The sequence below is a fragment of the Aspergillus lentulus genome (assembly GCF_001445615.1).
Source record: "Aspergillus lentulus DNA, contig: Alt16, strain: IFM 54703, whole genome shotgun sequence".
In the NCBI taxonomy this organism is placed as follows: Eukaryota; Fungi; Ascomycota; class Eurotiomycetes; order Eurotiales; family Aspergillaceae; genus Aspergillus; species Aspergillus lentulus.
The window spans coordinates 1,313,734-1,326,535 of record NW_028322113.1 but is presented as its reverse complement, the minus strand read 5'-3'; the positions used below and the strand labels follow the sequence as shown (position 1 = coordinate 1,326,535).

The 12,802-nt window shown below is 49.9% G+C and overlaps 3 protein-coding genes across 3 annotated transcripts; all 3 read right to left on the bottom strand.

Moving 5' to 3' along the window:
* Positions 1 to 1,217: 1,217 nt before the first annotated feature.
* Positions 1,218 to 4,564, bottom strand: ALT_7899 (Sfi1 family protein; the record flags this gene model as incomplete). The annotated part of the gene is made up of 2 exons (XM_033564023.2): positions 1,218 to 4,420; positions 4,501 to 4,564. The coding sequence occupies 2 exons, from the start codon at positions 4,562 to 4,564 to the stop codon at positions 1,218 to 1,220; spliced, it is 3,267 nt and encodes a 1,088-aa protein (XP_033419914.2).
* Positions 4,565 to 5,419: 855 nt separating this feature from the next.
* On the bottom strand, positions 5,420 to 8,717 carry ALT_7898 (isoleucine--tRNA ligase ILS1; the record flags this gene model as incomplete). Its single annotated transcript, XM_033564022.1, has 2 exons — positions 5,420 to 8,224; positions 8,289 to 8,717. The coding sequence occupies 2 exons, from the start codon at positions 8,715 to 8,717 to the stop codon at positions 5,420 to 5,422; spliced, it is 3,234 nt and encodes a 1,077-aa protein (XP_033419913.1).
* Positions 8,718 to 9,039: 322 nt separating this feature from the next.
* ALT_7897 (uncharacterized protein) lies at positions 9,040 to 12,482 on the bottom strand (the record flags this gene model as incomplete). Its single annotated transcript, XM_033564021.2, has 6 exons — positions 9,040 to 9,120; positions 9,175 to 11,274; positions 11,325 to 11,788; positions 11,856 to 12,051; positions 12,104 to 12,154; positions 12,207 to 12,482. The coding sequence occupies 6 exons, from the start codon at positions 12,480 to 12,482 to the stop codon at positions 9,040 to 9,042; spliced, it is 3,168 nt and encodes a 1,055-aa protein (XP_033419912.1).
* Between the last annotated feature and the right edge of the window lie 320 nt (positions 12,483 to 12,802).

Below are 12,802 nucleotides of genomic sequence, written 5' to 3'. Positions count from 1 at the left end.
GACAGTATCCGCAAGGGCGATCTGGGCAGAGAGACTGTACATGGCCCTCCATGCCACAATTTTTGCAAAAAGGTCCATGTGGTTGAAACATCTTTATCAACTGGAAAAGCTGCACCGCAAGGTTTTGCTAAAGAAAGTAAAAATCTTGTTATCACCGCAAAAAAAGTAGTTCTTCCAAGTGTGAGATGGGGGTAGCAACGAAATATACAAAAAACCGGAGGGAGGATAGATTGAGGAGCTGGGGATTAAGAGAAAGCAAGTGTAAGAGTTGAGACTCATGCGTTTGTTGTTTATACAAACGAGACTGTGGTGGCTGGAGAATCAAGCCTATATAGATGGGAGACAGTGAATCCAGCACTACTATCTTTGGCAACTATTAATCCAGTGCTTGAAACACTCAAAGCCATGGCATCTAAAATGTCTAAGAAGCAGATAAAGAAAGGAGACAGTGGTGGCCAGAATATCAAGCCTATAGATGGAAGACAGTGAATCCAGCACTCCTATCTTTGGAACTATTGATCCAGCGCTTGAAACTCTCAAAGCCATGGTATCTGAAATGTCTAAGAAGCAGATAAAGAAAGGAGCCTGTGGTGGCCAGAATATCAAGCCTATAGATGGAAGACAGTGAATCCAGCACTACTATCTTTGGTAACTATTGATCCAGCGCTTGAAACTCTCAAAGCCATGGCATCGAAACTGTCTAAGAAGCAGATAAAGAAAGGAGACAGTGGTGGCCAGAATATCAAGCCTATAGATGGAAGACAGTGAATCCAGCACTACTATCTTTGGCAACTATTAATCCAGTGCTTGAAACACTCAAAGCCATGGCATCTAAAATATCTAAGAAGCAGATAAAGAAAGGAGCTTGTGGTAGCTGGAGAATCAAGCCCATAGATGGAAGACAGTGGATCTAGTACCACTATCTTAGTAACTATTGATCTAGTGCTGGAAACTCTCAAAGCCATGGCATCTAAAATGTCCGAGAAGCAGATAAACACCGTCTGCACTTAATTGCGTCACTCATTGTACATATATCCAAAATCAACAGTGGTTTACGTTGATATAAATAACCAGGATGCACTTGACCACACGCCACGCGAACATGAACAAGGTATCGATATGTTCATCCAATAATGCACCAATCGCGAAACGAATCAAAAGGGAAAGCATATACACGAACAAAAGCGCCAACTTCTTCAGAAGCAGATAATAATATCTCAAGGACGTCGATTCCCCGAGCCTCGACCGTCAGTCGGCGACTCAGGGGGTTGATCGACAAATCGCACACTTGTGCCTAAGCCGTTGCCCCGGCCATTGCGATTCCGGAAGCTTGAACCAGTCCGCGTGCCCATACCCTCGGCACGCAACAATCGACTGGCAAACGGCGTATACAGAGGCGTCGCAGGGGTTGTAGAAATTTGCGTGAGCGCTTTGGCTCGCGCGGCTCGCTTGGACGGAGACATCATGTAGTTAGGGGTTGTAAGCGGAGTTGCTGAGGGTACTTGAGACTCGGTACGGAAATCGCTGAGCTTGAATGGAGTCTCATTTCGATACCAAGGATCAAAAATGGCCTCGTCTGTCCCGTTCGTGAGTGCACCGTCAAAGGCTCCGGCAGGAGTTTTCAATGGACCTGGAATGTCTCGAGCTTCAAGTCTCATCCTGACTTTCTCTAACCAATGGCGAAACATGCTTCTTGCATGTTTTCTCAAATTGCGTTCATGCATAGAATTTGCAGTTTCGAAAGAGCTCTTGATCTGGAAGACGCGAAGGCTGAGTTTGCGAAGCTGACCGTTTGTGCGACCCAAGCCGTGCAGGCGGTAAACGTCGTTCGCTTGTTGCTTCAGGTCGCGATACTTGGCGGATGATTCCCTCCAGCGTGCCAGATGACCTCGAGCAATCTGGCGGGCGTACAAGATGTCTGCTTCTTCGCAGTCCTGCACTCTTTTATCTGTCGAGTCGCGCCATGCCTCCACATATTCTGCTGCGATAACCAAAGTCTTGCTCCGACAAAGGGCTATGGCTTGCTGCTCCAATTCTGCTACATGCTGAGCTCTCGAATGCCAGTGCGTTAGCGCTTTGAGGGCAAGATTGATCTTGATCTTTCGCCGCATCTTGGCATAGGCTTCCTGACGACGACGCTTGGCAGAGTCTAATGTAGCCTTGTGCCACTTTTTGATCGTTCGGGTCGCTAGGAAGTAATACCGTGCGTCGCGAGCCCACCCCTCCAATTTCGTCATGTGTTGGTGTTTCGAGTGCCAGGCCACCAGCGATTCCTGCTGAAGGCGTGGCGCATAGAATTCAGCCGCAGCCACTTCGCGTTGGCGCTGAAGCGCAAGCTGTTCCCGCCAGCAGATGAATTTTGAGCGGAGAAGTTCTTCGTTGCGGTACTCCTCATGCACATCGGCATGCTGCAACAAACGTGTATAAGTGTCACGCACGTTTGTCACAAACCTGGCGAACACATCGCGCGTGATTCGTTGATCGCGAATCCTTTGCATCAATCGAAACCGTTCCGCGAGGATCCATTTGTACATGATTTCCATCTTCATGCGCTCTTCTATGCGCGCAGTCAGAGCCTGACATCGAAGTAGATCATTCCAAGCTGTCCATGCATTGCGCATAACCCTCAGTCGATCCACTTCTTTCGCTTCTCTGAGCATTCGGAGCCGTTTGGCCCACTGCGAGAATGCCGTTTGGGTAATATTTCTATCTATCATTGCGGAGACGTGAGAAGCAACTGGACGTAATCGAGCCTCGGCTCTCCATTCCTCGAGTTTTTCCTGCAGGACTTGCTTGCGATCCACGGATATAACGTCTTTTTCTGCAGCAACAATGGCTTTGGATCTCTGATGCCATAGCTGCCAAGCTGTCGCAGTAGCAGTATGCTTATTCTTCGCGTCTATCTCTTGATTACGCTCCCTATTCATGCGGAACTTTCGCAGCCAGTAAAGAAAGGAACGTCGCTTGAGGCGATGATCGTACCACTGGGGTGCCCGCCGATCACAGAAACTCCAGAACCATTGCCAGTAGACCGCATGTGTCAGTTTTTTGTTATGGACAGCCACTGCTTTTTGCTCCATTTCCTTCGCTTTTCGGGCCTTGCTTCGCCAGGCATTAAAGGGCCTTCGCAGCGCGAATCGCTGAGCTTTCAGCTCATTGACAGCTGTGATTTCACGCCAGGCGTTGAAATACTTGACACGGAGAATATGTCGTCGGGCAGCTGACGTTTTTGCAACTTCGTCAGAGGCGATTTGCGCCCAATGCGTGAAAGCTTTCGTCATAAGATATAGATCTCTGGCGCGTCCAGCACGCTCTTCGAGATGTTTGAAAAATTTCTCTGTCTGAGCAACCCGGCGTTTATCTTGGATAATTGTACGCCACGTCTCAAAAGCTTGCCGTAAGAGGGTTATCCTGTCGCGATTGACTGCGACCACTTCCATATTTCGGTGAGTCTGTTGCGTCTGAACCGCCTTCTTCAACCACTGCGTCAGAATGCGCCGAGCGATCGCGCGCTGACGATACATATTAAATGTCGAAGCATCCCGCAGCAAATCGGACAGTGATGGTCTATACAGCATTTCCGGGGGTACCTCCCTTTTCTCGAAAGAGTTGTGAGCGTCCTCCTGCGAGGATGTACTAGACCCTTCACTGTCTTCATCCGAGGCTATAGAGCTGGCGGCGCGGGCAGCCCGGGGCCGTGGCTTTGATCGCGAGGCTTCTGCCATTCTCTCAGAACGGTCTCGGTCAACCGCAGATCTGGCATCTTTCCCAACGAAAGTCGGTGTTTCATCTCGTCTCTGCTCCTTAGAAGCCAGCTCCTCCATTCGACGCATCAACTTACGCCCAACGTCCACAAACTGAGCCATTAATTGAGTCCTGTCAGGAGAGGTTCGTTGTTTCTCGGCCCGCGCCGGTGTCGGCTCAGGGAATTCAGTCTTCCCTGTCTGCAGGCGCGACATGGAGGAACGCGAGCTCGGGCGGTTGGCGAAGCTTCTTTGCGTAATATCTTCACCAACATCATACATAGAGTTGAAGGATGCTCGCCTTCGGCGCCTTGTCTGCGTGGTATCCTCTCTTGACGCCGTATCGCGATCAACCCTCCTATTGCGCAACCCTTCAATTGAGGGTTCTTTGTCCTCATATGTGTCATTGGTTTCGGTAAATGTATCGTCGCCTCCAAATTCGATGACAATACCCATTTGGCGAAGCAGATTCTCGAACTTTTCGAAGAGAGAATCGCCTACGACTTCTTTGCTTCCCATCTTGAAGAGGAAGCGCAGACAGGCATGGCCTGGATCCGCGTCCACTTCATGCTCGGCAATGACCTCATCGTACGCTTTAAACAACGCCCTGAAGGGAAGTCGGTTGGCATCCGGATCCAGCTCCGCGCGGATAACGATCTGATACAAGAGGCCGACATCTATCCACAAGGAAGACGGAGATTAGACAAAGAACTCGAATCGCAAAAATTGCGACATGCTAGTAACCGAAGTTGCCTACCTTCGTCTGAGAGCGACGGGTTTTCAAAGGATAAAGCTTTACGCTGAGGGGGATTCGGAGGCATCGAAAAGTCCGCGACCTAAGGCGCGTTTTTCGCAGATCGGTCATGGAGGCGGAAAACGAAATCATGCATTGCGAGACGCAAAGATGACGGTAGAACAAAGATCCGCAGTGTCCAATGCGAGAGAAACCAAATCCAAGAAATCCAGAAAAAAATAGTATGTCCGACTATGCAGAGCGTTGAAACAAGGACACAGAGCACCCCAGCTTTGTCCCCGGAACTCGAATTGTTTTGTTCGTGTCGCGCAGATGGGAATGCGTACGTCATGTGATTTGTACTGCTTATGTAATGCGTTGCCCGGTCCATGGGTCTGAATTGCATCACCAGCAGAGAGAAAAGCTGCAGAGGATCAGTTGCAGTATCCCACCAAAAATGCCATCAACAAGGGTCAGACCTATTGAGAAGTTTGCAAAAGCTGCTTCCAAATGCTCTGCGGAGGTATGCTCATGTTCGCTGCGTTGCTCTTACTGTTGGTATGCAGGCTAAATCCGTTCTCAGGCAGCCACATACGGCAAATGCATTGTTGCTGACTACAATGCAGTGCACAAGGACATGTGTGCTAAGGAGTTTATGAAGTTAAAAGATTGCTTTTTGGTATGCTGTTCAGAAGCTATGGTTGATGCAGCTACTGATGAAGGTATAGGCGGCATCCAAGAAGGTCTGAGGTCGTCGAGGTCAAAATATTTGCCAGAGAAATTGCACCGGGCCAGGCGTACAGGAGGGCTTCCTGGAGACTGAAGAAGTGATTGCTACCATTCCAGATAGAAGCAAGAGATTCGTAAACATAAATCATCTTTAGACAAATCTAAGATCTTAACTATTTTCATGCAGCATATCTTAATACAGATTGGCCCGCAGCTACAGCTTGAGCAACCGCAACAGGAAAGTTGCCTTTTGAACTTCCTGCTCCTCCTCCATGATAAGACCTTCCTTGTCTCCGCTGGAGACCTTGCCATCAACTACGGCAACCTGTTCCAGGGGCCTGCGGACAGCCTTTTCAATGGCCTTGGCTTGTGTCTCGAAAGCCTCGTTGATACCAACACTGTCGGGATCAGAGAGAACGGCATATTCCATTCTCACATCATCAGTAGGGACCAAACCGGCCTTCTTACGCAGACGCTGAAGACGGTTGATGATCTCTCGACCTAATCCTTGTTGAGCCAATTCGGGGTATAGGTTGGCGTCAAGGATGGTCAGCACATCAGCATCAGCGTTAGGTTCCATACCCTCAGATGCAACATCCTCCTTGAGACCACGCTTCACGACAAGGTCACCCTCGACGAGCTCGATGCCGTCAACAAGCATCTTCTTTTCAGCAACAAACTTCTTCACGTCATCACTCGTGAGGGATGGCAATGCCTTCTTGACCTTCTGGGCGTCCTTCTTCAGCTTCTTGCCCAGGGTAGGCCAATCGGCACTAACGCTGTACTGAACATTGTACTTGGCCTCATCGGACGACAAGACAAGCTCAAGGACGTTCAACTCCTCCAGGATGTAGCCTTCCAAGGACTTCACATCGTCCAAGTATTGCTGATCCTGGTGAATCACAACCAAAGTTTTCAGAGGAGATTTCAAGCCGATGGAGCGGCGCTCACGGGAGACACGGGCCATCTCGATGACCTTCTGCATCCGTGCCACCCGTCGCTCGACAACCTCATCGAACAGTTCCTCGCGCACCTCGGGGAAGGGGAGGAAGTGCACACTCCGGCTGTCTTCGCCACGGAGCGCCTGGGGGATATGGGCAAGCAGCTTCTGATAAATGGTGTCGGTGATGAATGGTGTGAAGGGAGCGAGACCTCTGACTAGGGTATAGAGAACCTCGAAGAGAGTGTTCAGCGCATGCAGAGTATCATCAATGCCGTTCTCGCCCTTAAGACGCTTGCGGTTGAATCTGATGTACCAGTTGGTTGTGTTGTCAATCAACTCGAGCAACCGAGGAACTACTGTGTACAAACGGTATCCAGCCATCTCCTCGTTCACGAACTTCAGTAAACTTTGGCAGCTGGCCAGGATCCAGCGGTCCATCACGTTGGTATTGGTGGCTTCAGCCTTGGGGTCGAAGACAAAGTCAATACTATTGTTCTTCTTGAATAGAGCTGCCTGACCCTCGAAGAACTTGTAGCTGTTCCACAAAGGGAGGAGAACCTTGGCAACGATCTCCTTCACGCCAGACTCCTTGAATCTGAGCGGCTCGGCACGCACGACGGGAGAGTTGATCAGATAGAGTCGAAGGGCATCGGAACCGTAGCGCTGCATGATCAGCGTCGGATCAGGGTAGTTCTTCAATCTCTTCGACATCTTCTTTCCGTCCTCAGCAAGAACGATTCCGTTCACAACGCAGTTCTTGAAGGGTAGGGTGCCGAAGAGATGTGTTCCCAGGACAGTCAAAGTGTAGAACCAACCACGCGTCTGGTCGAGACCCTCGGCGATGAAATCACCAGGGAAGCTCTTCTCGAATTGCTCCTTGTTCTCAAAGGGATAATGCTGGGATGCGTATGGCATGCTACCCGATTCGAACCAGCAGTCAAACACCTCGCTGACACGTCGGAGGACACCCTTGCCTTGCTTACTTGGAATAGTGATCTTGTCCACCTTGTCACGATGAAGGTCAGTAATTTCTCCTTCGTAGCCACTCAGCTGCTTGAGCTCCTCGACACTTCCTACAGCCACGACTTCCTTGAAGTCGTCGCTGACCCACAACGGAAGCGGTGTTCCCCAGAAGCGGTTCCTTGAAATGTTCCAATCCCGAGCATTCTGAATCCAGCTGGCGAAACGCCTCTCTTTGACGAAAGAAGGCACCCAGTGCGACTCTTCAATACCCTGAAGCATTTGGGGAATGATCGGGCCGATCTTGACAAACCAGGAGGGAACAGCGCGGTAGATAAGAGGAGTATCAGAACGCCAGCAGAATGGATAGCTGTGAGTAATCTGGCTGTCGACGATCAGACGGCCGATGCCCTTGAGATGCTTGATGATCGCCTTATCGGCAGCCTTGACATGCTGACCAACAAAATCACGGACTTCCGCGGTGAAACAGCCCTTCTCATCGACAGGATTAGGTGGCAGACGTGTTTCGCTGATAACACCGCTTGCCATAGCAACGTTGTAATCCTCCTCACCGAAAGCCGGCGACTGGTGGACGATACCGGTACCATCCTCAGCGGAGACATAGTCCCCATTTATCACACGGAAACCGTAGTCCTTGAACTCCTCGTAGAAGTAATCGAAGAGTGGCTGGTATTTCCAGTCCTTCATGTCCACACCCTTGAAACGATCCACAATCTTAAACTTGGCCTTCTTCGGGTCCTTGTAGAGTGTGCGAAGGAGGGATTCGAGAAGGATGTAGTGCTTCTTGGAGGCTTCATCGAAAATCTTAATGTACTCGAAACCAGGGTTGACGGCGAGGGCGACGTTAGAAGGCAGAGTCCAGGGTGTGGTCGTCCATGCGAGAAGGCAGGTCTCAGGGTCATCTACCAGAGGGAATGATACAACTACTGCAGGGTCCTGCACATCCTTGTAGTTTTGTTGCGCTTCGAAGTTACTCAAGGGGGTATTGAGTGCGGTCGAGTAAGGCATGACACGGTAGCCACGGTAGACGAGTCCTTTGTCGAACAACTGCTTGAAAACCCACCATACAGATTCCATGAAACTGGAGTTCATGGTCTAATCTCCATCAGTACAAATCGAGGCGATACGTATTCGCACCAGCATCAGCGGGGTAACGTACCTTATAGTCATTGTCAAAGTCAATCCAGCGGCCGAGTCTCTCAATGGTCTCGCGCCATTCAGACGCGAATCTCATGACAATAGCTCTGCACTCCTCATTGTACTTTTCGATGCCGAGTTTTTCGACGGCCTCCAAGCCCGACATGCCGAGTTTCTTGTCGATTTCGTACTCAATGGGGACACCGTGTGTATCCCAACCGAACCGCCTCTCGACATAGTGACCCTTCATCGACCAGTATCGAGGGATAATATCCTTGATAGTCGAGGCGAGCAAGTGACCATAGTGAGGAAGGCCCGTTGCGAATGGAGGGCCATCGTAGAAAGTGTATGGCTTGCGACCACGGGATAGCTCGACTTGCCTGCCGAAGGCGTTGATCTCCCTCCACCTCTTGAGGGTGATCTCTTCCTCAGCCGGAAAATCAATGGACATGACGGGCGAGGGGACAGTCGTCAGATAATGGCTGTCGGTGCGATCTGTGGCCGGGAGCGAGGGATGGGTCGCGGGGTAGATAAAAAAAGACGATAAATGTAGGGCGGCAATGACTCACGGCCCCCGCGGGCCGATTTTCTGCCAAGGCTTCTTGCCCTACCACCTCTAAGCATTATTATTACGGAGACACACGACAGTCTAGAAGATCGCTACCTAATGGCAATATACCTATGCTGTTGATGGTATCTACGTTGTTTTTATAGGATGCGTTGAAAGCTAGCTCGCATGAATCGCAGTCCATGATGTATGAACACGCCGAACCTCATTCTTCCTCCTCGGCCTCGTCCTCGTCTTCGTCATCTTCAGCCTCAGACACCTCTTGTCCAAGGTCTCTAAGGCGTTTCTGGAAAGATGATTAGTTAGTGATTGGTCCGAATTCAAGTAGCTAATGACTCACCTTATCTTGATTTCTCTTCGCTTCCAGATCCCCAAACACTATCAGGAGATCTTCGAGTTCGGTCTGCGCGGCTTTGCGAGCTTCCTCCTTCTCCTCAACTTCAGCCTTGGTCTTTCTAAGTTGTGCCTGGACCTCCTTGAGTGTTTCAGCAGATCTGAGCGCATCTGCTTCAGCTTTTTCTGCCTTGGTCTCAGCCAGCTTGACCCGCTTTTCCAGCTCTGAAAGCTTAGATGAGTAGTCGTCATGAACAGCCTGGAGATCTTCCTTGGACTTTTCCGTACCAGAGTCAAGTTCTGACTGTAACGACTGAGCCTTGACTTTAAGGCCACTGAGTTCAGTTTCATGTTCTTGTTTGGCTGTGTCAAGTTCGGACTGCAAGGTCTGAGCCTTCGCTCTAAGGTCAGCAAGCTCAGCCTCGTGTCCTTCTTTGGCTTTGTCAAGTTCAGACTGTAGCCTCTGAATCGTGTCGCTGAGGTTAGAGACCTGGTCGGCATGCTTCGCCTTGTTTTCGTCTAGTTCTGAGCGCAGACTTTGGATTGTGCTTTCAAGCTCCGCTACCTGGGCCCAATGCTGTCCTTTGTTTTGGTCTGCTTCTGATCTCATCGTTTGAATCGTCGATTGCAAGCTGCCAATTTCGTCTGCACTTTGTTCCCTGACGCGGGTAAGCTCCGATTCTAGCGTTTGGAGTTTCTTTTGAAGATCAGCGACTTCCGCATCGTGCAACTTCTTGACTTTCTGGCTTCTCCTCTCGTATTCGGCGGAGGTTTCCTTGAGCTGGTTGTCGATAGCTCGAAGTTGATCACCATGCTGTTTCAGCAATTCGTTCTTGGCATGCTTGTGTTTTTCTTCCAATCTCGCCAACTCCTGTTCATGATTTCGTTGCAACGATTCATTAATCTGCCGTATTTTGGAAGCCTCTGAGCTGCTCAGGTCCTTGAATTTTCTATATTCGACCTGCTCTTGCTCAAGTTGGCTTCGTAAATTGACTAAGTCAGATTCAAGCTTCTGCACAGCTTGACTTCGTTCTTCGAGCTCAGCCCTGAGCGAATCAACCAGTTCACGCGAAACTCCTCGCTGAATGCCATTTGTGATGACTGATATCTCAAGCCCGGGTTCGCGATCGATTGCCCGAATCAACCGGCTGAAGTTATCTTTAAGGAATTCAATGAATGTCCTGTCAAAGAAAATATCAGGTAGTCCCGCGTCAAACTGTCCTCCCACCGTCTGTGGCAAGACCTCGAAGTCCCGGACCATGGGCGATTCTCTGAAGCGAGTGATCTTGTCAATATACTGCTCTCTGCCTAGCTGCTCGAGTAATAACTTGTGCAACGTAGCCCGCGGAATAGGCGAGTCCTTCGTGGAAAATTCGTAGATGATTCCCAGCAAAATCGTGGTCAGGCCGGGCACAATCACATTGGAGACACCGCGATGCTTAGTTTCTTGCAATAAGCTTTGAACGCTGCTTCCCTCTCCAAGAAAATCATTGACAGCATCTGGCTCTTCGAAAAGCCACCCGCACAGCAACATCAAATAGCCTACCGTGATTCTCTCGTCATCGCCCCTTTTCATTCCTGTGATTAAGTTTCCCAGAATTGTTTGGATGCAGGTGATTACTTCTTCGCCGCTTTCAGCGTCGCCCTCAGTCACTTGCATGGCTATCGCCTTTGCCTCGGCATCATCAAACAGCAAGTGGAACATTAGAACAGATGCAATCCACACTTGATAAGGATCGGAATTTCCTCGAGCATCCGGCGGCACGAGCAGAGCAGTCATGATATTCGGAATCTGATCCTGCCCGCTGAGATGTCCATCAATCGCTCTCCGCAACACATGGACGCGAATTCCCGGATGATTTGCAAAGAATGCCTTGATACACTCGCTTGCGGCCAGCCGGGCATCAAGTACCTGTATTGGGGCGGGTTCAAGACTCAATTTAAGCAATGCTTCGATGACGTTGACGCGCTGAACACCGTTCGCGACTTTATCCCCATTGACAACGCCATCTTGACTGGGCTGCCGACCCCAGAAGACCTCAATATCCCCGAATCTCTCCTGCAGGAACGAGTTTCCGCGTATCAAATCGGCGCATGTAGCCAACGCCTAGATAGGTCAACCGATGAGTCGTACCTGGAAAACTCAAAAGCACAAACCTTGGATGTCACGTTGACACTGAAATTCTGGCCGAAGGCCGCGCTCAATATTTGCTCCATCACGCCATTGTTCCAGAAAGCCATCTGATTGGCGGGAGTGTTGATCCCGCCCTTAACGAGGAACAGCTGGACGATAACGAGTAAGCCCCAGATATTCTTATCGCGCTGACCATGCGTCCACTGCGGAACGTCCTCAGTTGGATCCTCATCTTTGTTGACATCAGCTAGGAGTTTTGCCAATCTCTTCACGCAGCCGGTCTCTCGGAAGTATGACTGATTCGATATATTGAGGCGTAGAAGATTGGCCAGCAAAGACAGACAATCTTCCACGACCTCTAATCCATACATCAAGCCACCCTCATTCTCGATCAGGCACAATATCATATCAAAGGCATTCTCGAAGGCAACGAGTTTCTGAAATTCCTCCGAGGCAGGTGTCAAGGCAATGAGTAAAAGTAGTGCTTCTGTAAAACGCGCACGTACGGTGAGTCACTCGAGCATTATAGAAAACTCAATCCCGGTGCAGCTTACCATTACGAATTGGTTCCCTGCTATCCCCCAGAGCACCGACAAGCCTGGGGATACCCAGCGGGGCGGTTAGTATACATTCTTGTGTCCTTTCTGGCCGGGCACTTGAGATCTGAAACATCAACTGCAGCGAATACAGACGAGAATAGAAATCCCGCGTATCGAGGAGATCGAGAAGTGCGGTGATATTGTCTTGTCGCTTTCGCCTCATTAGCTACATATAACCTTCGTAGCACGTAGCCAGTACACACCTGAGTAAACTCATCCGCAAGCCACAGGGCTATCTCATCAGACGCTTCGGGCTGTGAGCTACCTATCAGCAAGTCCTATCAACAGATCAGGACATCAACGCACACTGCTCTCATCTGGGGAGAATAACATCAACAAGGTCTCCAAGACCACCTTGATCGTGTCCACATCTTCTCGGTCATTTCTCAGGCTGTTGATCAACGGTCGTAGCGCTCCAGATGCGACAGAGGCCGGATAAAGCTTTGAGAAGCTCCTTAGACCCTGTATTGCCGCGCGTCGATCCTCCAGTAAAGTCGCACTTTGGAGTCTACTGCTCAGAGTGTTGATTGTGTCCGTTGCCGTTTGTTTGGCCGGCGCCTGTGATTCGAGGATTCGGAACATCGCAACGGATTGATCGTAGTATCATGGTCATCGCCGGCCGAGGGCGTAGCAATATTTAGGCATTGAATAGTCTGACAAAATAAGATTCACAATTCCAATTGCGTTGTCATCACCACAATACTGATGTTATTTCCAGGATAACAGCTGTCTAGTGGCTTGAACAATAAATGCCAAGGCGCCGCTAAACTCCGGAACCGCGACAAGAATAGCGCCGAAATCCCGCCTTCATCTTATCGCAGAGACTTTCAGACAACCGTCCTTTCACTGAAGCACAATCGGTTAGGTTTTTGTCATCGCATATTGTACTAGTATCAGATGTT